The 27921-nt window shown below is 40.5% G+C and overlaps 1 protein-coding gene across 1 annotated transcript; it reads left to right on the top strand.

Moving 5' to 3' along the window:
- The first annotated feature begins 349 nt into the window (after positions 1 to 349).
- On the top strand, positions 350 to 25702 carry LOC124124783 (glutamate receptor ionotropic, delta-2-like). The gene is made up of 13 exons (XM_048402957.1): positions 350 to 429; positions 2072 to 2191; positions 5422 to 5664; positions 6832 to 7025; positions 11491 to 11667; positions 12208 to 12288; positions 12884 to 13057; positions 15012 to 15115; positions 16825 to 16912; positions 18977 to 19304; positions 21047 to 21264; positions 21752 to 22017; positions 22882 to 25702. The coding sequence occupies exons 1-13, from the start codon at positions 360 to 362 to the stop codon at positions 23099 to 23101; spliced, it is 2283 nt and encodes a 760-aa protein (XP_048258914.1). The 5' UTR covers positions 350 to 359; the 3' UTR covers positions 23102 to 25702.
- The last annotated feature ends 2219 nt before the right edge of the window (positions 25703 to 27921 follow it).

The raw sequence follows: 27921 nt of genomic DNA, 5'->3' as shown, positions 1-27921 counted from the left end.
TTACAGACTATTGTTGTTCGATTTCCTGTATGAACAGAGTAATAATATATAGTGCAAATTTCAGAACAGCGTTCCATTTAATTGTATAGTTGACAACCATCGCCTTGATCGGTACGTCCCCCGGGTGTGTACGCACACATCAATGTCCACGGTGTAGATTTCCTTATCCCAAACGCTCGACAGTTGAAAACTTCACGTTCTTGTTCACGCTCGTATTGATTATGATCATTATGCGATATTTGCCATCAGCTGCAGACATGTTTAATGTGCTGTTAACGTTTGCTATGTATCGGTAGACGTGGAGACATGATTGTAGATAACTCAGATAGGACCACAACGCTGTTGACGACGGTGGCGGTATGGATGGTGTCGTCCTCGCCGTGGTCGTCGTTCTCGTACAATATGCCACGGGATCGCTGATAGAAATAGGTATGTGAATTTAATCAAGGTAGCATGTGACGTTAATTTAACATAACCATTAAGTCATGGTAAATAACTATTTGAATAATATATCCCATGGAATTGTCTATTTTGTTCTACTTTGGTCATTTCATATCCAACGGTTATGCGTCAGGCATCGTTGGCGACCAACATGTTTACAGCTGCCACATTGATCATGTCTTTCTAGCCTAAACCTTCAGATATCGATCATTGCGTTATGATTGGCACAACCCCCATACTCTAACATAGACTTAAGACAATACGTAACTTCGACTTTCCTTGTTAACGCTGAGACTGTCGTTACCCCCATACATAAACTGACAATATTATACAAATTCTAAGATATCATAGCGTGAGGGCCCGATTTTATCGAAAATAATATATTGTTCAAGAAAATGTTTGAAAAAAACATTCATGTTTCAGACTGTTGTAAAAATGTCTGCCATAAATACTAACACCTACATTGTTGCAAGATGTATTTCTAAGAAATATCCAGTCTCCATTAAAAATCCCATACTCATTCGTACCAGACAAAGGCTGTTATATATATATATGTAATGTGTCCGATTAAGCTGGTGCAGATTAAACTGATGTATTGAATTGTCCCTGTTGCCATGACAACAAGGATAATGTATAATGTAGTAAACTAGTTTTAGAATCTAGCGAATATGTCTATTTACAATTACCAAACAATGTCAGGATCTAGACCGGTAGGGGCGTGTCTAGCCACCAGCTGGGATTTTCTTTGACGTTCTACCATGCCACGTTGCATTAAATATAGAAATCAATGAAATCATTGATTTGTAAGTACCCTCAAATTCCATTTAGTTTAACACGTATTGGTCAACATTTGATAATATTTTAGTAGTCAACACAAATAAAACTATATTATGTCGCATTAACGAAACAATTCAACATAATTAATACCATATATCGTTCACCTTGGCGTATGGTGGATAGGTTAGGTGATGTGAAATGGAGTTAATGTCGCGTTTAAGATTATTGCACATATATATATAGCAACGTGCATGCGCGCGCGTGCGTGCGTGCCTGCATGCCTGCATGCGTGCGTGCGTGCGTGCGTGTGTGTGTGTGGCTGCTTCTACTAGCCCAGTGTGTGGTTCGGGCTGTTGATTATCAGTAGGACTAACCAAAGTCATTTGTAAAATGCGTTTTTCGATGTTTTCTGAATATTTTGATCATGCTGTATATATAGAATTAATCAAGAATTAATATTCAGCGAAAAGTTAAGAAAATATAATGGTTTCAAATGCCATTTAGCAACGTTTTTCAACTTGTCTGACAGCAGCACACACTCCCATTCGTTTTAAAATTGTGTGTGTGTGTGGCTGCTTGTACTAGTCCAGACTTATGCCGATTTTATATGTGCCAGCCCACTGAGATAACGTGAATACCCCACTCAGACAAAGTACTGACGCCGAGACGACCGCTCCTTGTCTTAGCCCCTTAATGCCGAGCGACAGGCAGGGTAACAACAAGTACCATCTTTTAACGTCTTTTGGTAGTGCGCGACCGGGGATCGAACCGAGGGCCGGTCTCCGCTATAGTGGATAGAAAGAAAACATAACATTGTATCTCACGAGAAGCTTTTGTTACTTTCTCTCTGCAGGTGTCGTGGCGGAGAATGTTTACGGCAGTCAGGTCATTACTCATAATGGAACAGGCCACGTGGGACGCATACACTGGTTCGACGAAAGAAATGGATCCGTTTTCCATAAAGTAGCTCAAAGTAAGTAATGTATAGAATCATAAAACACAAATGAGGTATATCTCATGATGGCAATATCTTATACCAGTGGGGGCGGTAGGGTAGCCTTGTGGTTAAAGCCTTCGTTCGTCGCGCCGAAAACCTGGGTGCGATTCCCGACATCAAGGCCATTTCTGGTGTCCCCCGCCTTGATATTGCTGGAATATTGCTGAAAGCGGCGTAAAACCATACTCACTCACTCACTTATATTACTGAACAAAATCAAGTCACTTTAATCAGTGGATACGCTAAAACTCATCTCAACAGCAATTTTACAGTGAAATCGTAAAGGTTTGAAAAAATGTTGGATTAACGCGTCTACGGAATTACTCTCAGCACTGAGTGTCGTGAAGAACTGCCCAGGTACGTATACACACTTTGAATTACAGTAAACTATGGTTATAACGAACACGCTTACAACGAACTGACGGATATAACGAACTTACTTTTCAGTCCCGACTACTTGCTGTAGTTATGCTGTTTATGTGCTTATAACGAACTACGATTATAACGAACTAAAATAAGTAGTCCCTTAGAATTCGTTTTAACCCTAGTTTACTGTATTCTGCGTCATTCCATTTCTTCCTAGACGTTTATTTAACCGACGGTCCGCTATTAAACCGTTTAATTTTAATATTAAAGAGTACTTGAAAACCAGCAAGAATGGCAGTGTACATCTGTTTACATTGTGTATAAAGCAACTAGTTTTGAATGATTCGTTCATTTCATGTCTAAAGAACAAATCAAAGTGAGCTAATCGGAAAATCAGTGTAACACGATGAGTTTTAATGATTGGAAGATATAATTATGTAGGTGTTCAATTGTGTGAGTGCTGCGTGCTAGAGGTAGGACAGGGCATGTTTACCGTTTTCGCGAACACCTGGTGTCATCACTTTCAGTGATCCATTCATATATTTTTAACCACTCTTTTGCCTTTTAATCCCAATGGAATCTGTTTTATCAGAAAATCGAGACTGATTATTCTCTGGCGTTAACGTTAATATATACGCCGTGGGTTTAAGAATAAAGATCTTAATCTTCAAATCCAATGTTTACTCCCGACAGAATAAATCATAATATACGATATATACAATTCAACCATGACACTTGAAGATTGCTTGATTCCGATATGTCAAAATAAGATCATTAAAATCAAGTATCTAATTCCATTCGATACCTCAACACAAAACTGCTATTCACGCAAAAGAATTGTGTATGAAAACATCGATCTATTGACATCCTGCACAAGGATTCATGTACAAATGACTGCCGATAACTAATTAGAACTGTACACATTCGATGTCAGAAGAACAGGCTCGCAAACATGATAAAATCTATTTCAGTACACACGCAATTAAGTAAAACACACACTAACCACTGGGACAGGTCCATATAATTATCGATGCCAAACTCGAGGAACCTTTCAGATTTTCTTGTATCGCAAAATGACGACTCGTCTACAGCTAAACACCGCGGTATTCAACCATACTTCAGGGTGGTTCCGTTGGAAATGAGGTTGCGTCAGCAGACTAATGTCCACCAATAAATTAACATGTTAATGCTGAATATAATTCTAGATCGGGGTGTCCCCTGGGTTCGTGCAGTTTGTAAATTGCACTGTCACTACTAATACAACGTAGATGTAATCGTGGGGGTCGGTGTGGTGACAAAGAGCTGACTATAGCCACAGTATATGCCAATGTGACAATCAAGAGGCCCATTTGTGGTTAATGATAGGGTTAAGCACAGTAGAATCCCATAGGTTCCCTCGTAAAAGTGTGATCTTCGTACATAAAACCTACCTAATGTCAACATATCAGCATGCATATATGAATACATGACACTTTTTATGGATAGCAATTTCTTTTAATCTTTGTCATGACGTTTCAGAGCTCACCTGATGAAGGTCCAAAGTAAAACAAAGAATAAAAGAAGTTGCTATGCATAAAAAGTGTCATGTATTCACGTTCTTTCAACTTCTAAATGCCTATCAAGGACTTAATCCATAGTTAGATTACCTCAAATTTCAAAAGACAGTAAGTGTATCTCCTAAATGATCATGCTGAATGAGAGGGTTCGATGACAGGGGATTAAAATGCAAAAATGGCCATCATCTGAATCATTGATTGTGTGAGAGCGGAGTCACGTAACAACTAGAACAAGACTGCCGTTAAAAACTACCGCTGTAGCAACAGCAATCCGAATGAACGTGCACCATGCGAACAGCTGGTGTCATCACTGAATTTCAGTGGTCAATACATACAATTTTCACAGCTATTTTGCCCTTTACGCTAAGTGGAATTTGTTTCGGCAGAAAATTTGGGCTGGTTGTTCTCTGGGATTGGCAATTTGTATTTAAATGTGTGCGTTTTGAGGAAAGTTCGTCAGATGTCTTCGCACGATTTGCACATGTCCTTCTGTCCAATCCGTATGTTGGTGAAACATTCTGAAAAGAATTACAGTTTGCGAAAAGCTTGAAAAGACTGCTCACCATTTTCTGCACTGTCAAATGTATGCAGAAACCTATGACTGTGTGTTTGAGTCACCGTTCGCCCCGATTAAGTTTCTAGGTTTGTCAGGACCTTAATCGCGCTCGTGAGTTTCATCAAAGTGGTAAAAACTGAGACCTGCATCACTTCGGGCTTTCCTCCCACATTAAGCTGACACGCCGTGATAGAACTGGAATATTCTTAAAATCAGCGTTAAACACAAATCACTCACTACCAGAGATGCTCAGATCAAAGTCGCTGAAAAGTATTCCTTTTCGAAGTACAATCAAAAGGAACACAACCACTCACTCACACTGAATATTAATCTGTCATTGTCTGGACTAGTTTCAAGAAATATTGCTCGGAGAGAAACTTAAGATGGAAGTCTTGCGTATTTTAAATACTGGGAAAATTTCTTGACATTATGTAAATCGATTTTAGATGTAAATTTTATTTATCGTAAAATAATCAGCCGATGGTAATCTATTGTTAAAAATTGGCACACATCATTGTCATTGACCCAGGTTCCATATGACACACATGGAACAGCCGATTTTTGCGTTTCTTTTTTTTGCAGAGTATAATGTTTTATCTTGTCTTCTAAGAACATAACAAAGATGTATTATTTTCAAGGACAGTTTGCTCGAAGACCCATACTTAAGCCAGTCGATATGTTGGTGAACGCATAAGTCTGTTGTAACATTTGAATGTTTATTTTGAAAGTTTCAAGTATGAGGAACCGCAAACTGGACCTCATCATAGCGCCAGACCCTATGAGAGGAAAGTCGGTGAAATTCATCAGACCGGAGTCGTTTTATAAGGAATCGTGGAACAATAGATATCGTCTCTCATCTAGCACGGAGTACCCCCTGGAACCTCCTTTGTCCGACCACCTCGACTACACCAGCAAACTCATCCACAACCTGGAGTGGAATTCGACCACCATACTCAGTGACAGGGAAATCAGTAGGTAGAATCTTGAGTAAAACTGCCAAAATGTCGACATACTGCTGGCGGTATAATACGTATTATGATAACATTCTGTTTGTTTGATGTCTAATGCCCTGTTCTAGCTATATGACGGCGGCCTGTAGATAATCGAGTCTGGACAAGACAAACCAGTCATTGATATTATGCGAAACGTCCCAAATTATCGCAATCATCAAAGTCACCGAACGTGACCACACGAACCATTTAGTCTTTTTTTATGACAAGACATGGGTTGCAAGGAACATAGTCTAATCCGTTATTTCTTAAACAAGCCCAATGCTTCTGACTGGGATTCAACTCTATAACTCTCGGGTGCAGCAGAAAGAAGCAAGGTGAACTTCGTCATCACAGACCATTAGGCAGCACGTATCGCCGAAAAGTCATATATTGGCCGCCAGACTTAATCCTATACAACCGCCTCCGTGGTCCAGTTGTAGAGCGTCCGCCCGGAGAGCGGAAGGTCCGGGGTTCGATCCCCGGCCGCGTCATACCAAAAGACGTTAAAAGATGGTACTTGTTGTTACCCTGTCTGGCGCTCGGCATTAAGGGGCTAAAACAAGGACTGGTCGGCTCGGAGTCAGTATACTGTGTCTGGGTGGGGTATTCATGTTAAACTGCGGCATGGTATCTCAGTGAGCTAACACTATAAATCGGCATCAGTCCGGACTAGTACAAGCAGCCACACAAACACACATACGTACATGCACGTCGCTATATAAGTGCAATAATCTTGGACGCGACGTTAATCCCCGTTTCACCTCACCTAATCCTATACATGCAAGACGAATACTTGGACATATTTACATGCAATTTATATTGAAACGCCGACCAGGAAATAACGGAATAACTGGCGCCCGGCAATATCTTACTTATTTATGTAATTGTGTGAGTGCCGGGTGCTACCGGTATGGCAGGACATTCTTACCCTTTACGCGAACACCTGGTGTCATCACTATTGATTTTCAGTGATCCATTCATATAATATTCAGTGCTGTTTTGCCTTTTTGGCCCACTGGAATAGTTTCGGCGGATTGTCGAAACTGGTTATTCTCTGGCGTTGACGTTTAATATTAATTTCTTTTAAATGTTTTTCCAGGCCATGAAAATTAGCAGATTTTTCTACTTCTTTTTTTTCAAATTCAGGTGTTGACTCGCATAGCCTGGCAAGGGGCCTATCACGGCTTGGCGTCAAGTCAGAACTGGTCTTCGTGAAGAAAGACGGTAACCTGAAGTTCCTGGCACCGATTATGGAACAGATTGGCATGGACAATATGAAACTCAGACTACGATTTGTCCTAATGTGTTCCTTACCACTTATCAGGCAAATTCTTAAAGAGGTAGGTAACCACAAACCGCCCCATCACATGGTGATGGTCTTACTGAGTTTGCTCTGTCCATACTTTAAGTTTATACTTTTAGCTAAAATTATGCGGTTATATATAAGCAGCATTTTAATACTTTTTTGACGATTCGGGAGAAAATAAAATTCGGGAGAAATATGTTTTCCTCTCAGTCGATTCTTAAAATGTAGGTCAAGATGGTAAGGGAAGTAGCTTTTTCTATCCTTATCTTTATTTCACCCACTAGTTCCATAGCTTAAAACAGATTATTGATTCCTGTTTTCACCATAGACCCTACAGTTTATAATGTAATCTTGCGTAGGCCAAGAAATTCAATAAGGGACGTGTTGACACACCTCGCGCCTATAAATATTTTCGTACATATTTGTAACAGCGATGTAAATTTGCATCCCTCGGCCTCGGCAACACACACACACACACACACACACACACACACACACACACACACAAACACACACGAAAAAGGATCCATTTTTTTCGTCGAACCAGTGTATGCGTCCCACGTGGCCTGTTCCATTATGAGTAATGACCTGACTGCCGTAAACATTCTCCGCCACGACACCTGCAGAGATAAAGTCATAAAAGCTTCTCGTGAGATACAATGTTATGTTTTCTTTCTATCCACTATCGCAGAGACCGGTCCTCGGTTCGATCCCCGCCCGCGTCTTTCCAAAAGACGTTAAAAGATGGTACTTGTTGTTATCCTGCCTGTCGCTCGGCATTAAGGGGCTAAGACAAGGAGCGGTCGTCTCGGCGTCAGTACTGTGTCTGAGTGGGGTATTCACGTTATCTCAGTGGGCTGGCACATATAAAATCGGCATAAGTCTGGACTAGTACAAGCAGACACACACACACACACACACACACACACACACACTCGCGCCCCCTTTACGCTAATTTTAAAACGATTGGGAGTGTGTGCTGCTGTCAGACAAGTTGAAAAACGTTGCTAAATGGCATTTGAAACCATTATATTTTCTTAACCTTTCGCTCAATATGAATTCTTGAGTATATGATTTTCTCAATTCAAACTTTAATTACCGCATTAATTCTATATATACAGCGTGATCAAAATATTCAGAAAACATCGAAAAACAAATGTCTTTGGTTAGTCCTACTGAAAATCAACAGCCCGAACCACACACTTTTAAATACCGCATTAATTTTATATATACAGCATGATCAAAATATTCAGAAAACATCGAAAAACAAATGTCTTTGGTTAGTCCTACTGAAAATCAACAACCCGAAATCGAAAATGATACAGCAATTTCAGCATGTCCTGTCAAATAATATCAAACTTTCATTTTTGTTATCTATAGGTTAATATAGACCGCCATGTTGATGTTGTCAATAGGTAAATATGGACCTCTTATTCCACGTTCCAAGGCCTGGTAGTCGTCTAATTATAGTTGTTTAAGCACGTTTCATCCAGATGAAAGCAAAATACCATAAGTAACCGCCATGCTAATATCGACGTTGCTTGTGTGGTTACCCCGGTAATGTATCAACTGAATAGAACGTGCCCTGTTTGCCATCAATTTAGTGAAACTATATATTTTTGCAGTTCAAACACATTTTTAAAGAAAAACTGATTATCCGAAAATCATTTATCCCGAACATTAGTTTCCCCAGGCACGTCCGTGTGTGATAGGAAAGTAAATTAACTCCAAGCTTTAATTTTAGACAACGTTCAGTCAGTCTGACTTGCTTTGTCTAAGTAATCAGAGTTAGTAATGCCTTGTTTTCGTTCTCTGATAAAGTGTGACCAGGAAAGCCATGTTTAAATGCACTTCAGAACGAACTGAAAGTTAAACAATAATGTACGTCATGGCGTCATGTCCTTCATCCGATACATCCTTAAAAGGGAACACGTGTGTGTTATTCCTGTCTATCTTCTCCACCTTAACCATTACGACTGTAATGGAATGTGTGCATATCACTTATCTATGGGCACTCATGAGGAGGAACATTCGATAAGCGTGTTGACACACAATTCTTGCCTCCTGGAATTGGTTGATATACATTAATTCATCAATAATTACTTCCCAACATGTCACACAAACGGGAGATTAGAAACAACATAGTGTTCCTAACTAAATAATAGCCATTTACACTTACAATCTCTTGTAAATAAGGGGCGGTCGGGTAGCCTAGTGGTTAAAGTGTTCGTTCGTCACGCCGAAGCCCCGGGTTTGATTCCCGACATGGGTACATTGTGTGAGGCCCATTTCTGGTGATATTGCTTGAATATTGCCAAAAGCGGCGTAAAACCATACTCACTGACTCTTATAAATAGGAAGCGACACAAAACTTAATTAGACACACTCCATATTATATTTTTTTTTAATCCAGCATGTCTTGAGAACGAAATGTTTGATTTGGTAAAAGGGACAAAACAATTTCCTATATTTTCAGGAACCGATTATTATTTTTAAATACGTTTTTTCCATTAACACAATCTCAGCTCTACTAAATATCAAATGACCTACAACTTACCAAGGCATCTCTTAGGTTTTAAATCGAATCCCAGGGTCGCCAGAGTCTTGATTTGTCAGCTCCATACTCAGGAGTTGCGCCAAACAGTCAACGTCTACAGTCTGCATCACTTCGTGTTTTCCTCCATCATTAAGTGAGCAGGCCGTGGTATTCTAGAAATACTGAAGAAAGCGTTAAACCCGACCCATTTGATCCTGATATTACTTGTATTATCCTAAAGGCATTGTCTTCCAAAGCTTTCGGCCATGGGAGGCGTGCAATTCATCAGAGGGGTACACAAAGACCTTGATCTAGACTACCAGTTGATGGAACTATGTTGACAATATTCTAAAGACAATATATGATATCATAGCTTTATTGAAGACTCGTATTGTATTTACCAGTGTTCTTAAGAACAACGTTTGAAAGCTAAATGGTATATGCCATGTCGGCTATGTGTGAACTTTGTGCACCATTTGGATTACGGTGGATTTATGTGCAATGTGAAATTCATTGGATCTTGTTGGAACATGGGACAATATGTTAGCAAGAAGTAGTACCTTTTATTTGTTCTCACTGACACTTGCTTATGACTATTGTGTCTGATGTGATGTTTGTTAGACTGTCAGAGAGAGAGAGAGAGAGAGAGAGAGAGAGAGAGAGAGAGAGAGAGAGCTTTATTTCAGTAAAGGGGCCACCGGCCAATTATACAATACATGATATCAGTGTTAGACAATTTCAGCGCCAATGAGAAAGTTATAACGCTTTTTAAAAGCAAGAAATATATATTTAGCTAAAGCATTAATTATGCATGTTGTTTTCGATGTACAGAGTGTTACAAATTTATCAAAAGTTACATTTGTGTAAAAATAAAAAGGTAGAACCTTACGTCTCAAACTGTCATAGTATGGACATTGTAGACAAAAATGATATTCAGATTCCACTTCAGGTCTTACACAGACATCAACCGTGTAATGGATAAACGCGTAACAAATGACAAGACAAGAGATAAACTATTAGTTCAAATTGACAATTCAAAGTCTTTTGGGAAAGTATACAAATCATCTAAAAGGATTTTTATATCCGGTATATTTGTTGGTGGTCTAAACATTTTAAAGATGAGTTTGATATATCTGTTGATCCATCATGTACATCTGATTCTGATGATAATGACGATGGTTGTGACGAGGAGGAGGGTGTAATTAACAATGAACTCAGCGATAAACCATTTAGCGATAATGTTACTGATGGTGCTTTGATTTGTGATAAATGTAGAATATCGTTGTGAGATTGTAGTTTCATTTTTTTACAGTGAAATCATCATATGAGCAAGACTGACATTCGTCTCCCTCAAATGGCTCAAACATATTTGGCTACACAATGTTCAAACATCATTATGTGGTTGAACCTTATATCAACATTACATATTAATGTTTTTACTTAACATAGACGGGTACTTGCTCGGTTTAAATGTGTATTGCAAAAACTAAGGATAGAGACCGGCAGATATATTGTGGAAAACAGGAATGATATTTTCTGTAAGAAAGCATATGTTGAAGAAGAATATCATTTTTCACTTGATGTGATATCTATAATTCATTGAGATTTTTCTATATTCCAGCCATGTTTTACGTATTGCCAACAATGCACAAACTAAGAAACCTATAGTTGTGGGTTAGAATCAGGTTCGCTCCAATTATGGTTTGAGGTTTGTCAGCACCCTCGTTCGCTGTTCGTGGGTTTCACCAAAGTGGTAAACGTCTGAGACCTGTATCACTTCTGGCTTTCCTACCACATCAAGCTGACACGTCGTGATATAACTGGAATACTGTTAAAATCAGCGTTATGCCCACCTTACTTACTCACTAACAGAGGTGCTCAGATCAAGGTTATTCCTGTATTCCAGTATTCCTGTTCGAAGTACAGTCAAACCAAATACTTCCACCATGACTTCTATTTTTAGGCTGAGGACTTAGACGCGTGTTTTGGGAAAGGTTCCTTGTTTCGCCATTTTTCTCAATGGATTCTGCTACTGCCTCGATCTACCCTCAGAGTCATAGAGGGAATGGACCTGAAGCTGGACCATGTCGCCGTCATCAGCAGGTCATACAAGAACTTCGACATCAGAAAATTAACACAGGTTAGCTGCTTGCATACATTTATTTACTTGTTTGTTTGTCTGGCTAGAAAGCGGTACGTCGGTGGTTCCACCTCTGGCCGCTTCATACTGAAAGATAGTACTTGTTGTTACCCTACCCAGCGCTCGAGAAAATAAGGACTGGTCCGCTAGGTGTCAGTATATTGTGTCCATGGGTGCTCATGTTAAACTGCGGCCTGGTATCTCGGTGTGCTAGCACACTAAAACCGGTATTAATCCGGGACAGATCAAGCAGCCGCACAAACACACACGTGCATGCACGTCGCTTTTTAAGTGCAGTAATCTTAAACGCGAAGTTTAACCCCCTCATGTCACCCCACCCGCTTGTTTGTCATTTTTTATTCAGACAATAAGGGCGTTCCTAGCAGATCCATCTGATGCATACGGTAATTATCTAATTTCTGAGCAAGATGTATGCGATAGTTAACAATACATGAGCATTCATATGAAATGCCTGAAATTTGCCCCACGTTGCAATTACAATACTTGGGAATTAACGGCCAATGTTTACCTCTCGTTCAGTGGGTAGTGAACACAACCTTGGAAGTCTTGTCGACAGAGCAGACCTGGAACAGATCTGATGCCACGGACCACTTTCTTCGCGTAAGTAAGCAGCCCAGTCAAGCTAGATGAGAGAGGTGGCCTCCTGGTAAAAGCTCGGTGTCACGCCGGAGATTCGGGTTCGATTCCCCACTTGGATACACCACTAACTGAATTATTATATACTATTACAAATCCTTACCGTCCGATCCATTTGTAAAGCTGTCCTCATAGTGATACGGAGCGGTGGGGTATCCTTGTGGTTAAAGCGTTCTCTCGTGACGCCGAAGACCCGGGTTCGATTCCCCACCTGGTTACAATATGTGAAGCCCTTTCTGGTGTTCCCCCGCCGAGATATTGCTGAAATATTACTAAAAGCGGCGTAAAACTAAACTCACTCACTCATAGTGATAATTGTACGTAAATTAAAGATTTGATAATAGGACATGGACGGTGAACTTGATTGATCAAAGAATATCAATTTAAAATAAATAACATGAAAAACAACAGTGTAAACAAATATCCAAAAAATATCATAGTCCCTAACTTTTTTATTCCAAAATATCAACCGAGTTATTTTCGGTGGTAATGCATTCCAGCAGGTTCAGCAGAAACGTTTTCATGGCAATGACTTAGATCCTGATTATTTATTTTGTAGATTGTCAGAAGAGAGGACGACATGAGAACAGTAAACACCATGTTACACACGTTGCTATGGAAACCTCATGGCCGGAAGTTATCGTCCGTCCAGCATGATGCTTCTCACGATGATGTGTTCCCGAATCGGAAACTAGGACTGAACCAGAGGAAGCTGAGAGCCGCGGCACTTGAGGTGGGTCCTACATGACATAGTACGGGAACTAAGGCCAAACTTGTTTAATCCACCGTCGAAACTGAAAGCAGTAGGTTTGTATTCCGCCAGTTAGAAATAAGTTAAATGATTAAATGATAGGAATTGTTTATTTATCTATTTTCGAACTGTTGACATCCGCAACCACTACCCACCCCAAACAGAAATTCGGGCCTAATATGATATATGACTGTCCATCTTCCCGAAGCAAGCGTGTCCACTAGCCTCTATCAAAACCTAGTTTCTACCCTTGCCATATCCTAGCTCAACCCGACCCGTTAAGATCCGGGGTAGAATAGGTCTTCGGCTACCCATGCTTGCCGTAAAAAGGCGACTATGCTTGTCGTAAAAGGCGACTAACGGGATCGGGTGGTCAGGCTCGCTGACTTGGTTGATGCACGGTCATCGATCCCAATTGCGTGGATCCATGCTCATGATATCAATCACTGAATTGTCTGGTCCAGACTCGATTATTTACAGACCGCCGTTATATAGCAGGAATATTGCTGAGTGCGGCGGTAAACAACAAACCAACCAACCAACCAACCTAGCTCAACCCTGGCGCCACCTCGCGTAGATCAAGAGTTGTACTCCGTGTAATGAAAACGGGATATCCAATTAGATCGCTGTTCTTATCTCGTATAGCTTCATAAAGATGGCGACTACAATAGGCGACGACCTAGTCGATCAGATAACGAAAACATTCGCAATTTCATCCCTGACACAAAAACATAGGCAATTGTTTGGGGGGGGGGGGGGGGGGGGGGGTAAGATATTCGTGTCAACTCAGTCTCATTAAAATCAGATCTGAGTTCTTGCTGCCGCTAAACAAAGATCTGAGGACATCCCATAACGGGTCACGTAAGAACGACCTTTCGCGAACTTTGACCGACCACTGAAATGACTAATAAGAAGTCGACACCAGCCAATTAGAAAGCAGCTTTCATGAGCTTTATGGCACTCGTTTCAATCTGGCGACTTCCATTTCAGACTACGCTTGTGAAATATGTTGACACAGTTCTAGATAGAAATTTTGAAAACTGAACAAAAGAACATTCCGAAATGTCTTATGTATGGTTGAAATTGTATGGCAGTGCTTCCCACGCAACGCCTCCTCCGTTCAAATGTTTATCCAACGGAAGCGAGAGATAGACGATAATTTTGACGGAATCAGTCGTACGGACCGTAACTGTCGTTCGGAACACCCCGTATTAACGTTTTCAAGGTTGCATGATTAGACAACACATTCCGACCATCACTTTCATGATCTGGTAAGCGACGTTTTGATTGGTCGTGTGAAAGGTCGTTCTAACGTGACCCGAAATGGGATGTCCTCAGATCTTTGATTAGCAATAGCGAGAACTAAGTTCTGATTTTAATGAAATTGGTGTCAACTATGACCGGGATTGGTAAATACGAATATGTACCAGGCGTGGATGTTGATTTTGTGAAACCTTGTCTGATTGGACTATCGATACATGCGATAACCCAATCATATTAAGCACAGGAAAGTGGGCTTGAAGTGGCAAGGGTGGAAACAAGACTTTGGTAATGAGGCAAGTGGACGCTCTTGCATCGGGAAGATGATGAATGTCATGTGTCGTTTAGGGACTCAATCGAGACGTGAATGGGTGATTGTACTGCGTTTTATTTCATTGCAACGATTGGTTCAACAAATTGAATTAAATGCACCAGATGTATTCGATGCTAGGTGAATATTTTCAAAGTACAAGTATAGTGAAGTGAAGACCTTTTTTCTTGATTTTGCCCTCAACGGGTGCCTTGGTGATTATACTTCTATTCACAAGTTTTCTTAACTGGTAGTAGCTCATTAATGTTTGGGGATTAAAGTGTTGTTTAACAAAACAACATTCTAGCCGTATGACGTTATCATCAGTGTTCTAGTGCCATTGTTAATTGTCCGTGTTGCTTTCAGTGGCTACCATTTGTAAAGAGATACGAACAGAAAGATGGAAGTGTTGTCTACAAACAAGCCAGCATCGAGCTGGCGAACCACCTCGGAAGTGTCCTCAATTTTACGTGCGTTTCCATACTACCTCTCATTTCTAACCAAAATTAAAATTTCATAAACCGTTAAGGGCAGTCGGGAATACTGGTGGTTACAGCGTTAGCTCGTGATGCCGAAGACCCGGGTTCGATTCCCGCATTGGGTACATTGTGTAATCCCATTTCTGGTGTCCCCGCCGTGATATTGCTGGAATATTGCTAAAAGCGGCTTAAAACCAAACTCACTCACTCATAAACCGTTACACTTCAGAGAAATGGGCTTCACACATTAAACCAACGTGTGGAATCAAACCGGGATCTTCGGTATGACGAGCAAACGCTTTAACCACTAGGCTACCCCAGCACTCTGGTTACACTTTAAACTAAGTGACCATCATAATCTCTAAAATTACGATTTCTACCATTATGGGGGCCATAGGCAGCCTAGTGGTTAAAGAGGACCCAATTCGATTCCCTACATGGGTACAATGAGTGAAGCCCTTTTTCTGGTGTCCCCGTTATGATATAAGCCGAATATTGCTAACAGCGACGTGAAACTTTACTGTCTCAATTTTATATTGTTGTTATGTGGTAAGCCAAGGAAAGATGAAAATCAAATAAAATAATGAAGTCGCTAATACCACGTTGTCTTGCAAGTTTTTCCCTCAGTCGAAAGCAGGTCAAATCCTAACGAAAAGCTTGGCGTCTTTCAAAATGTCACTGAAATTTAGGTTCTTTTTAGATACTGAGTGATGTTTACGAAGAATACGTTTAATATCCTATTCGCTTCGTTAGAAACGACTATATGGTGATTGGACGGCCTAGCTGGGTGAATTGGTTGATTGGTTATTTTGTGATCATTGATCATACTTTCGTTCACTGCTTTGTCTGGTCCAGACTGGATTGTTTCCAGGCCGGAGTATTGCTAACTGTGCTGTTGAACAATATAAACTCACTCACCTTTTCAGTAAGATCCGCTAGGGTATTCCCATGGTAGAAGTTGCCATCATTGAGGACTGGTTGGTCAATTTGTGACCTAACTTATAGCCTGTAATCATACCGGTTACCTAACTTATAGCCTGTAATCATACCGGGGTATGATTACAGGCTATAAGTTAGGTCACAAATTGACCAACCAATCCTCAATGATGGCAACTTCTACCATGGGAATACCCTAGCGGATCTTATGTTGCTCATGCTATCAACCACTGGTTTACCCGCACAGAAGTTATATTTGCAAACCGCCGTGATAAAACTTGCAAAAATGCTGACTGTGGCGTTAACAAACTATCATCCACTCAACAAGACCGTTTGTTCTTTTACGCCGCACTCACCAATATTCCAGCTATATGAAGGCGGCTGAAGACCTGACAATCCAGTGATCGATAGTGTGAGAAACGACCCACGCTGTCTGACTAAGTCATTGAGCCTGTCCACCCGATCCATTCGGTCGCCCCTTACGACCATAACAGGTGGGGACCAATTCTAACCCGGAATCCCCACGGGGTCGGTGCGGTCGGGTAGCCTAGTGGTTAAAGCTCGCCACGTCGAAGACCCGAGTTCGATTCCGGACATGGGTACAATGTGTGAAGCCCATTTCTGGTGTCCCCCGCCGTGATATTGCTGGAACATTGCTAAAAGCGGCGTAAAACCATACTCACTCACCCACTCACTCCACGGGGTCACTAAACAACAACGCATTACATATGCAGTTTATCTAGTAGGCTTTGTGTAATTGTTAGGTACTCTGTATCCGAGCCGGCCGACAAAGAATGGGGACTTCCGGTTTCCGGGAATTACACAGGCATGCTCGGCATGTTGCAGAGAGCGGTAAGGATCCTGCAAAGTGATGGCTTTCTCCTCAACACTTGTAATGTTCCATGGTTGTATTGACAGGCTCTTTTGTATGGTTTAGGGCCAGTTGCTTAAGTTGGAAGCTCGTTGTCGATCTTCGTTACAGGATACGATTGTATGATCAGCCTCATGCCATTTAAGGACTTTGTTATAATGCATTGTACAGATCTTTTTCTCAGAATCATTTGTCGCTGGTCGAAATAAATATTAACATATGTTTCCATATTTTGGGAAATAATTGGTCAGTAGGATGAGGGGAAGATTCAATTCTCTATTTCGTAATAAGGGTTTTTTTTAAACATGACCAGATTGTTGACAGACAGTCACCGACTCCAAGAAAAGCTTCACAAACTTATTTCTATAATCAAACGAAATCTCTACTGAAAGCAGAGTCCATTGAACGATTCCGACCATATCTTAAGCACGTGGGGCGGTCGGGTAGCCTAGTGGTTAAAGCGTTCGCTCGTCACGCCGAAGACCAGGGTTCGATTCCCGACATGGGTACAATGTGTGAAGCCCATTTCTGGTGTCCCCCGCCGTGATATTGCTGGAATATTGCTAAAAGCGGCGTAAAACCATACTCACTCACTCACTCACTCTTAAGCACATGTTTATGAATCACTGTCAAATAGTGATGACACTAAGTGTTCGTAAAAAGTTGAGCGTATCCTGCCCCACCGGTAGCACTGGTCACAAACACACGCAAGGGAAAGTCAATTGTTCACCTAAAAAAGACACGGGAACATTGTAAACCAAAATAGAGAAATGCATCATTTATGTCACCCATTGAAATCACTTAAGATCATTTGGCGCTCATTGGAAAAGAACCCGGAAAAACTATGCTAGTATTCTTTATAGGCATATCTTCGCACGTGAATGTGATACTGATTACTTAAAAACAAAATACTGAAATTTTCACGGTTATCGGTATTACTTAATTAAAGAGGCATTGTATATATTAGAGCACACTGGCAGCCTAAAGACATGGGATTTAATCGAAAAATTGTCTCAGAAGATGGTTGACAAAAATATTTATGCTTCAGATTGTTGACAACATAAAAATGTATGTCACCAAAAATAGACTGTTGCAAAATGTTGGGTTTTTTATATTTAGGCTCATAGTTTTAATTTAAGAAATATCTGGATTTGTAGTTGTGGCTGAAAACATGTAGTTTGAGGTTATACTTACCCATAAGAGAAGCCGGACAGAGCGTATTAAGTCTTCAGCAATGCTCCTGGGAATTCAAGCTTTTCTATTAATAACTCGGCTTTTCATTGGACGCAGGTACTTCTTTTCATTCGTTCTTGCATCCACATACTGATATGGAATGAAACGTCGCAAAATTCTGGATCCTTATTCCGACTGAATAGCTGCAACTTAATAAATATTCTATATCCACCCATCATCCAGTCGTGGTTGCATGTCTGGCATCAACTTGTTCATGTTCGAAAACAGTCAAATTGGCTTACTGAGCCGCGTCAACACGTGAGACCCACTTCAACTGACATTCTCGCACTCGCCGATGTTGACTAATCAAATTGTTAACTTGTATTTGTTAAAGCTAACAAATCAAACTTTAACAATAACGCGTTTCTTGAGGTTTGCATGTTTTTATACGTGTAAGTGACACAAATATTCTATATTTGAATGGTGATAGCGAGCTATGTTACACATCCGATGGGTCGTGGAAAGGTCGCTTTTTTACTGTTGCGTAGGGATACATTTGTTTTGAGTCGCTTGAAATTTCGAATTCCAAGATGGTCAGGATGGTATGTCCTGAGACGTTTGCGTAAATTTGATTGTGGGTAAGAAAGCAATAACCAACTCGAAGCTCGGAATTACCGTTTATCTTTCCCTCGGGATTTAATGTCACAGATCCCTTCTTTGAGAGGCATTCAGTAGTCACAGTCCCCTAGGAAAGATAAACCACAATGCCTCGTAGCTCTCAAGTTCTCATAATATACCAACAACACCTTGTGCACATGAAACAGTCAGATTGTACACCTTGTCGGTAAAACTTTATTATTGTCTCTATACAGGAAGTAGATTTTGTTGCGGTTCCGGTGGGTTACACACAAGACCGAGACCTCGTCGCTGACTACCTGCCAGTTATCTTTGAGTCGACCGGCGGAATGTTATTGAGAAACTCGAGGAGCAGTGCCAGGTTGTCAAGTGCCCTGACGGATCCATTCCGCTGGCAGGTGTATGCCGTAGGAGGCGCGGTCTTAATTGGGGTAATCCTGCTCTACCTTGCAATGGAATGGAATAACCCATTCTACACCGATGCCAAATCCATGGAAAAGGGATTAAAACCAGCGGGTTTCCTGGACACCGTGATGTATCTGTTTGGCTCGACCATTCATCAGGGTAGGTTGGATGTGCTCATGGGAGTTAGAGGTTTTGCATGCGGTACTGGAGAGTTAGTGATGGAATTGGGATTAAAACTTTTAAGGTATTTCATTTAGAACACGTCGTGTCAGTTAAAGTAGAAGAAATATGTAGATTACTAAACGAGAAGCCGTTAGATACCGCCGTTGTTATTTCAACGAGCGTATCAGTTGACGTGAGACATTTCTAACGACTGGCCACTTGTCCGAGGGGCGCTACTCTTCAAGTACACGAAGTTCAAGGTCAAAGTAAACCCAGCGATAAGTGTTGTGATGATCTTTCGACATATTTTGCTTATTCGTGATGTTCTGAGCCTTAAAAGTGCCCCGTTGCTTGCACTTCTACAGCATAAAGTGAGAGTCCCACACTCATTTTGTCAATAGTATTGGTTTGCTAGTCCTTCGATAGGCAACTGCAAAACCTCACAGGCTCACATATTGAAGTAAAATATGTCAATAATACATTTTTGAGATTTTTGTGAAAATAGTAGTGTTTGTAGGGAGCAGATGATCCGTCTCTGAGGATGGAAGACGGTGCAGAGTGCAGTTGCACATTGCTCCCGACCCTTTCGAATGGCCAGTTGATGACAACAAATAGTTCCAACCACGCCTGATGTTGTTACGCAATGTGTAATAAAGGTGTCTTGTTAGGAGGTCGTAGCCGTTTACCACTTTGATTATGCTCACATTGACGAGTTTGGCCCTAATAGATCAGCTGAGGCGACCCTGGAAGCTAAACCCCAAACAGCGTACACTGCTACTTCCAAGTGAGTGAGTAAGTTGCGTTTGACGCCGCTTTGAACAGTATTTGTCAGCATAATGTGGGATAATATAACAAAAGCCCGAAGTGATGCAGGTCTCTGGCGGTTACCACTTTGGTAAAACCTACGAGCAGGGTATGGTGCTGTAAAAACTAGAAACAAAATCGGGGCGAAGCGGATTTCGAACCCACAATCATAGGTTTCTTGCGTGTGCAAGGGACGCAACTCTGGACACCGGGCCACTCGTGTCCCCGCTTACATCCAAGAGACACAGCTACTCACAGTCGTTTTGCATGACACGGGAGAGGGTCACATGATGAATTTAATCTCCAGTTTCAAGCGGTGTTAAACCTAACTTACTAACTCGCTCATGGCAAAACCCCATATATAATATAATTTAAGGCAATGGGGATTACTCAACTGAATAGGTATCACTGATATGATCACATCCTCAGCAATGTGAAGGATGGAATCGGTCTGGTATTAGTTTCCATGATCGCCAGTGAATCATCCTTGGTTATATTTGAATGTCGTTTCTTAGTTAAATGGTGCGAACGGGTGGTCCAGTCGTCTAAGGCGTCGCAATGCATTGTGCATAGTTGCGTCCCTTGGGCACGCTAAAAACCCATGGTCGCGGGTTCGAATCCCGGTTCGCCCTGATTATGTTTCTAGGTTTGTCAGCATCATACCCGTGCTCGTCGGTTTCACCGAAGTGGTAAACGTCTGAGACCTGCATCACTTTAGGCTCTCCTCCCACATCAAGCTGACACGCCGCGATGTAACTGGAATACTTTTAAAACCGGCGTTTTACCAAACTCTCTCACCACGTCAAGCTGACACGCAATGATATAACTGGAATACTGTTAAACCCAAATCACTCACTCACTCACTCTCAATTCTTGGTTAAATGAAACTGTAATACGTATATAACTGAGAAATGCATGATATTTCAATCCTTCAGGTGGCGTCCATCTTCCGGAGTCGAGTTCCGGCCGGATGCTTATTAGTTTCTGGTGGTTGTTCATTATTGTGATGACTGCAGCCTACAGCGGCAACCTCATTGCTTCTCTCACCGTCACCAAAGAATCATTTCCATTTACTACCTTAGAAGACTTGCTTGCAGATGAGGACCTTAGAGTTGGTTTGGCCGAAGGAACAGTCCTTCAAAGAGTTATGATGGTAAGCACAATCATATTGTAACTGAAGAACCGATAACGTCAATTACTGGATTGTCTGGCCCGGTCTCGATTATTTACAGACTGCCGTCATATAACTGGAATATTGCTGAGTGTGGCAAACAAACTGAAGAACCAATGGTTCAAGTTCGACGCTGTGGAACCAAAGGGTATTATACGATGTGTGTTCTTTATTAGGTAGCCGTAATGTGAAATATGGTGTGCCATTACGTGTAGTATCAAGGGGAGCAAACCGAAGATGTCATTGAATAAAAAAAGACCCGTGAAGATCCGGTGTAGAATAGATCTATTCTACCTCGGATCTTCACGGGTACGAATGCTCCTAATGAACTGCTCTGGTATTGATATAACATCAACCCATAAAAGTTTTGGAAATATTCTTTTTCTGTTACAATTTTTTCTATGAAAAAATATAACTATTGTGCCATTAATCGAGTCGTATATACTGTCACTGACATGTGTCTTCACAGATGTCTAACGACAGTAAGATCAGACGGTTATGGGAAAAGATCGAGGCCTCCCGAGGCATGGACAGCAACACATTTAATAAAAACGTCACCGTCCAAAGGAAAAAGGTTCTGAATGAGAATTATGCCTTTATCAGTGACATTATCGAATTAGAAGTGATCACCAGAAGTTTTTGTGACTTGTATATCCTTGAGGAAACCTTCCAACCTGGACAATACAGCCTTGTATTGCAACAAGATTCACCACTGAAAGATATGTTTTCTAAAGAGTAAGTAACGTGTTTGAATGTCGATATTTTCGATGATAATAGAGAAAACAAAGATAAATATGTAGTTAGTCGAAAAATGTCTGGCAGAAGAAAGTATACACTTGAAAACTGGATTTGACCAAACAAGTACAAAACGTTACAAGGCTGAAAACTGTCGCCGAAACACTGCAAATGTAAGGTCCAAAACACATTATACCTCTTTTTTATCACAAACATCACCATCGAATGACAATTTCTTTCATTTTAAGCAACATGGGAGTATACTTTCTTTTGTTAGGCAGTTTATATTCAATTGTTCTAAAACAGCTGAGATACCTTAGATTGTTCCAGTAGTGCAGTAGTCAGAAACGTTGTTATGATTTAGTTTCATTATATTTTGATAAAACAAACTAGTGGTCATTTTCTTGGTGAATGAATGCACCTTATACTAACCGTCATTAACATTTAACAAAGCATTACCCATGAATTAAATACCTTGGTATCTGGAATTCGTCATTTCAGGATGACTGTGCGAAAAGGTGGCTCTTTTAAAGTTGAACATGAGCGCAGAATTAAACAATAAAACAATCTGTCAATTCTTCCGACACTGATATTCAATATATTGTGTCCTAAAAGTCAAGTTGCTTCTAAAATGCGGAATTATCCTGGTGCATCAACACCGAAATATCATAAAAACTGTACTTCATACTAACACCGATAATGAAAACATTGTGTTATTATAATCAAGGTGTTTCTAAACTGCGGAATTATCCTGGTGCATCAACACCAAAATATAAAATATTATAAAATCTGTACTTCATACTGACACCGATAATGAAAACATGGTGTTATTATTAATATAATCAAGGTGTTTCTAACATGCAGAATCAGACTGGTGGAGGAGATTGGCTTGATGCAGTACTGGTTAAGGAAGTGGAACCCGAGGCACAACGATAGTGCATGTTCTTCTACGGAGGCTGGGGCCAAACCTATAGGCCTGGAGAAGCTGGTGTCAGTGTCACTCGCTCTCCTGGCGGGGATACTGTGTTCGGGACTGTGCCTTCTCATTGAGCTGGTCGTCAAGGCTTCAGCAACGCTCATGTGAAACACACAGAACCAGGGGCGCCTGGTTTCACCAAGCCATGGTTAGATCGCATGCTGACCACGCACACTGAGGCGTAGTATCATTGTGAATCACTTTGCATGTGCTGCGTATTTGCTGTGGTCCCGCTGCTAGACGTTGCTCAAACTTACGGAAACGCTCCTCTACTGTAGCACATCGACGTAAAACTGAATCTCCGAAGTTGACAACGTCACGCTGTTGTTTCTGTTGTTCGAGATGATTCTGAGCCATGAATTCACTAAACGTGGATTCGACAAACTGGTAAACCTGACACAACCACAGGTCATTATGCCAAATTAACCATAACATGTATTAAGTCGGAGAAATCATTCGAATCTCATGATTTAGGAAGTAGAATCAACTCGCCAATTCGGGGTTGGTTAATTTTAATTCTTGAATCAACAGGTTATCATGAATACTCCATTACCTTATCACCGCTGTTGTTCCTGCTTCGCGTTGCTCGTGTTTTGACGACAGAGGAGCCCGGTCGCCCAGCTTTCGTAGCATTGGAGATACAACCATAAATTGCAATGATATTATCGAGATTATTTTCACATGAACAATATTTTTCTTATTCGCCTTTTCTCCCCTCTGTTGCTAACACAGACACCATGGGATTATTTGAAATCTCTTCCCAAGTCATTTCTGAATGTATAAGACTGTATTACTTATCTTTATGAGGAATGGCGCAATGGCAAGGAATGTCAATATTAAGGACTCAAATGTTTTATCGTTGGAAAGTCTTTTCTAAATATATAAAACTGTATTATTTATGACAACACTGAGAGGACAACTCTCGGGCCGCCGCTATGACACACACAAAAACAAATTCATTCTTGTCACAACATAGGGTCGCCAATGATAGATGTAAACCATCACCGGTGGATAAAGGCGATGCAAGAATGTGGCGTCATCAGTCCTTTGATCCTGATCCGGAATTGTTCTAGTTCTATTGACTATGGGTGAGAAGTGTACCTTATCGCTTCCTTGCGTTCTTTTAAGTTCCTTCAAGGCATTCCCTGCCACGATTGAAACCGGCTGCCAACCTGTATGGTGTCATAGGAATGGGGCATCCTTACCTAGCGTCGTATCTCATATCTTTATGGATGGCTTTTGATGTTATGCCCTTTTTAGCAAACACCGGATCATTTCATGTTCCTTAATTTATTAAAGTTCACAGTCCCGTGCATATTTTACTGACTTGTCACAGCGTAAGACTTTGCTCAACTGACTCAAGTGTTTGTGGATATACTTCTATGACATCATGTAATGCCAACAATGCCACCGTTATGCAATTCCTTCTATATGAGTCTCAGGACTTTTCAATCAAACCTCATACTTTCACTACCCCGTAAACAAAACGTCTCATTGGTAATGACATTTTCCATACTTTTTGGTCAGGTCGTTTTCGAGTGATGCGTATTGATGACTTTTATGGTGTTATCTACATTTTGAGTGAAGAATATGAGTGTTATAGCTGCGTGTTGTTAAATATTGGATAACATTGTTAAGAATAGAAGTCTACAGGTACCCATTTCAATGTTACAAAATGCTAAAGCTATAAGATGATGAAGGGAAAACGAATTGGATCTCTGGTGTAAGAAGAGAAGACAAAAGATACTGGTAATGAAAACATATTTTTAAATACATTTAAACAAAGACTATAAGATATATTTCACCAACAAATTTATTCTTCCCATTTTCTCAAGCATTATGCTTATATCAGATCATAGTTACAACCAGAAAAATATATCTCTATTGAGCGCTCTTTGTAAATTTATAATATCTCTCCATAATTTCCATGTCAATAAATGTCGTAGAACCAAGAATGTTGATTGTATTGTATATGTACTAACTGTACCAGCCAGGAGATTAAAGTTTTAATTTTTTTTATCCCCTGCCACGAAGTGGAAGGGAGGTATAGGAATCGGCACTGTCCGCCCGTCCTTCCGTACATCACGTTTCATTTCTAGAGCAGAACTAAAAAATCATGAGATATCTTAACCAAACTGTGCCCCTTTAATAGGGCTAGTAGCGGTGAAATGGTGCCTTCGGATAGTTTGGGATTTTTGAAAAATTTACTTTTTGATTTAATTTCCATGTCAACGACAACGGTAGTGCCCGTTTCCGGCGTAGATCTTGAAAACCGCACAGTATTTCTTCACCAAACTTGACACATAGATAGGTCTGGTAGTAAACTGGTGCCTTTTGATAGTTTGGGATTTTAAAAACAAATATTTTTCGAGTTTCCATACTACTGAAAATGGCGGTAGTGCTCGTTTCCGGAGAGCTTATGCCATGCACACATCCGAGCCGGCATTGGCTGGTGATATGAGTATTTCATGATTACTTTATTTGTGAAAATATAAAACTTTAAGATCAAAGTTTCTATCTAATGTAAATATTACAAAGACAGTCAATGATAAATTTGTTGAATTAAAAAAATTAAGATGTTATCTAATTGTTAGCCATGTGTTTAAAACATGGTGAATATATATTATGCTTTGTTCAAGATCACGTTGATGTTGTTGATTACTTGTTAAAATTACACTTCACTATGGGCTATGTTGCCTAACATACTGAATAAACTGTCTGTCTGTCATCTAGTTATGTCCTTGTGATATGTATGGTAGTATTATACATTTTTCAAGTAATTTCAATGGTTGTCAACAATGTTTCAAGTAATGCGATTTTGTATTATCAATTCTTTTGAATAATACGTATTTGTGTCAACTAAGTGTGTGTGTGAGTGTGCCTGTGTTGCCTGTGTGTGTGTGAGAGAGAGAGAGAGAGAGAGAGAGCTAAGAATATATATTCACTTTCATAAGTGTTGTACCTAACATTTTGCTTCTATCGGCCTTCGTATCACCATTAGCATCTGCCATTGTGGGTTGGCACCAGCAAGGTCTGTTTCATGCAGTCATACAACCGAATCTGCCTCTATACAGTCCTCAACCCCCAGATTCTCCATGCATTAGCCTAACAGTCCTCTAATTAGACAGTCTTGTGGACATAGACGTGGCCATGGCCGTAACCTAGCCATTGTTTAAGATGAAAGGAATATGTTAAAATTTCGGCCAAAGTATACAGGTTGATATTTGTTTTCGGACGTCAAATTACCGGGGATTTTCTTTTATCATCGTCTTTCAGTGTCGTTGGGATATTTTTATTGCATGTAAAGGAACGCCTTTATCGTCTTGCTTGTTAAATACTCACGACCATCCTCCACGTGTAGAAAACGTATCAGACATAAAGCTCATGAAGAGCACACTGTACAGCGTCTACCCCACGCGTGTTGTCATCTAGCCTCTGTGGTGACTCCTTTTGACACTGAGCTTTGGATGTATCAAAACAAAGTGAGATAGATGGCATTCGCCACAAAATGAACAGATTAGTTTGAAAATTAGAGATCCTCGAAATATAACGCCAAAGATAGAAACCAATATGTCTTTAAGTGTGAATGAAGATAACACAAGCAGAATGGGAGGATATGGGCGTAGCTTTATTACAAAGTTGCTGCGGAAGTCACGTCGGGTTCAATGCTGAACACCGACCTTACATGATTGGCAGTTCAATACTACAAGAGCTACAAATGCTATTTCTTGCATCCGAGGGTTGTGCACATCGTGATGCAATAAAACATACACATGACCAAATGGGCTGGAAATACAAACTAGCACACACACACTCACTCACACACACACACACACACACACACACACACACACACCCTCCGTGGTTACACGTGAGGGGTCCGTTATGTACGAAGCTTGTAGCTACTTTTCCTCCATGGATAATGGCACACACCGTGCGGTCCAAATAGTCATGTATTGTTTGTCTCACGCATTTGATAGTCCATGACCTCCGCCACTGGATATGCTCTATGGCAAGTTCATCCCATCCACTAAATGCACACAGTTCAATTCTGGAACATTAGTATGCCAGGCCTGAAAACAAACCTCTCTAATACCCCTTGCAATGAGTATATCATTCCCTATGTCTGAAAGATGAACACAGTCACAGTCATCTCTGAAAGGACCTGACACATTGATTTCTGAATGTCCAACCGCACGGCCTCCAACGTTCAAATCTCTTTAATTGGCGAACCTGTTGAATCTCTTTTGTTTCTCTTCCGACGTTCTTCCATCTCACATTCCTCTCCATGTAATGAATTGCAGGATGTCCGACCATATGATGATAGCAGCTGGCATCATTGCTTTAAGTTAAAGCAGGTCATGTTTAACCAAATCCAATATTGCTGAGTTGAAGTATCTATCTAATCATTTGAACCTAAATTGATAAGGATATAAAAGCTGCAACTAAAGTAACACGATATTGGAATATGTTATTCCTACTAAAACAATAATTTCAGATACAATTTCTTCCGACTATTGCATCATAATTCTTTGAAGTTGTATCATTGGGTGCTTTTTAACTGAATCACCGGAAGATTGGGAGAAAACGTGTGTTCAGCCAATAGTTCTACGAGAAAATACACACAGTAATCTTAATCTCTGCATATAAAACAATGCCTTGGAGAGCAGGAAATACAATTAAAATGGTAAATCATCGTGTCTAGTGATGTTTTATATCAAATTTCATATTTTTATTGACCAAGTTTGTTATACCTGTTCGTTCACCTGAATTCGCTGAAGGGATACGATGTGGGTTTTTTTAAAGCGTATGACACTCGAAAAATCTTTTTGGACACTATGAATCATAAACAACTACTATTCTAATCATTCTTCAAACTCTGAAACGTACATTGTAGATCGTGTTAGGTCGGTAGAGCATGTACTGTT

The sequence above is a fragment of the Haliotis rufescens genome, unplaced genomic scaffold (genome assembly GCF_023055435.1).
Source record: "Haliotis rufescens isolate VD_foot unplaced genomic scaffold, xgHalRufe1.0.p SCAF_3, whole genome shotgun sequence".
In the NCBI taxonomy this organism is placed as follows: Eukaryota; Metazoa; Mollusca; class Gastropoda; order Lepetellida; family Haliotidae; genus Haliotis; species Haliotis rufescens.
This window is presented reverse-complemented; position numbering and strand designations above follow the sequence as displayed.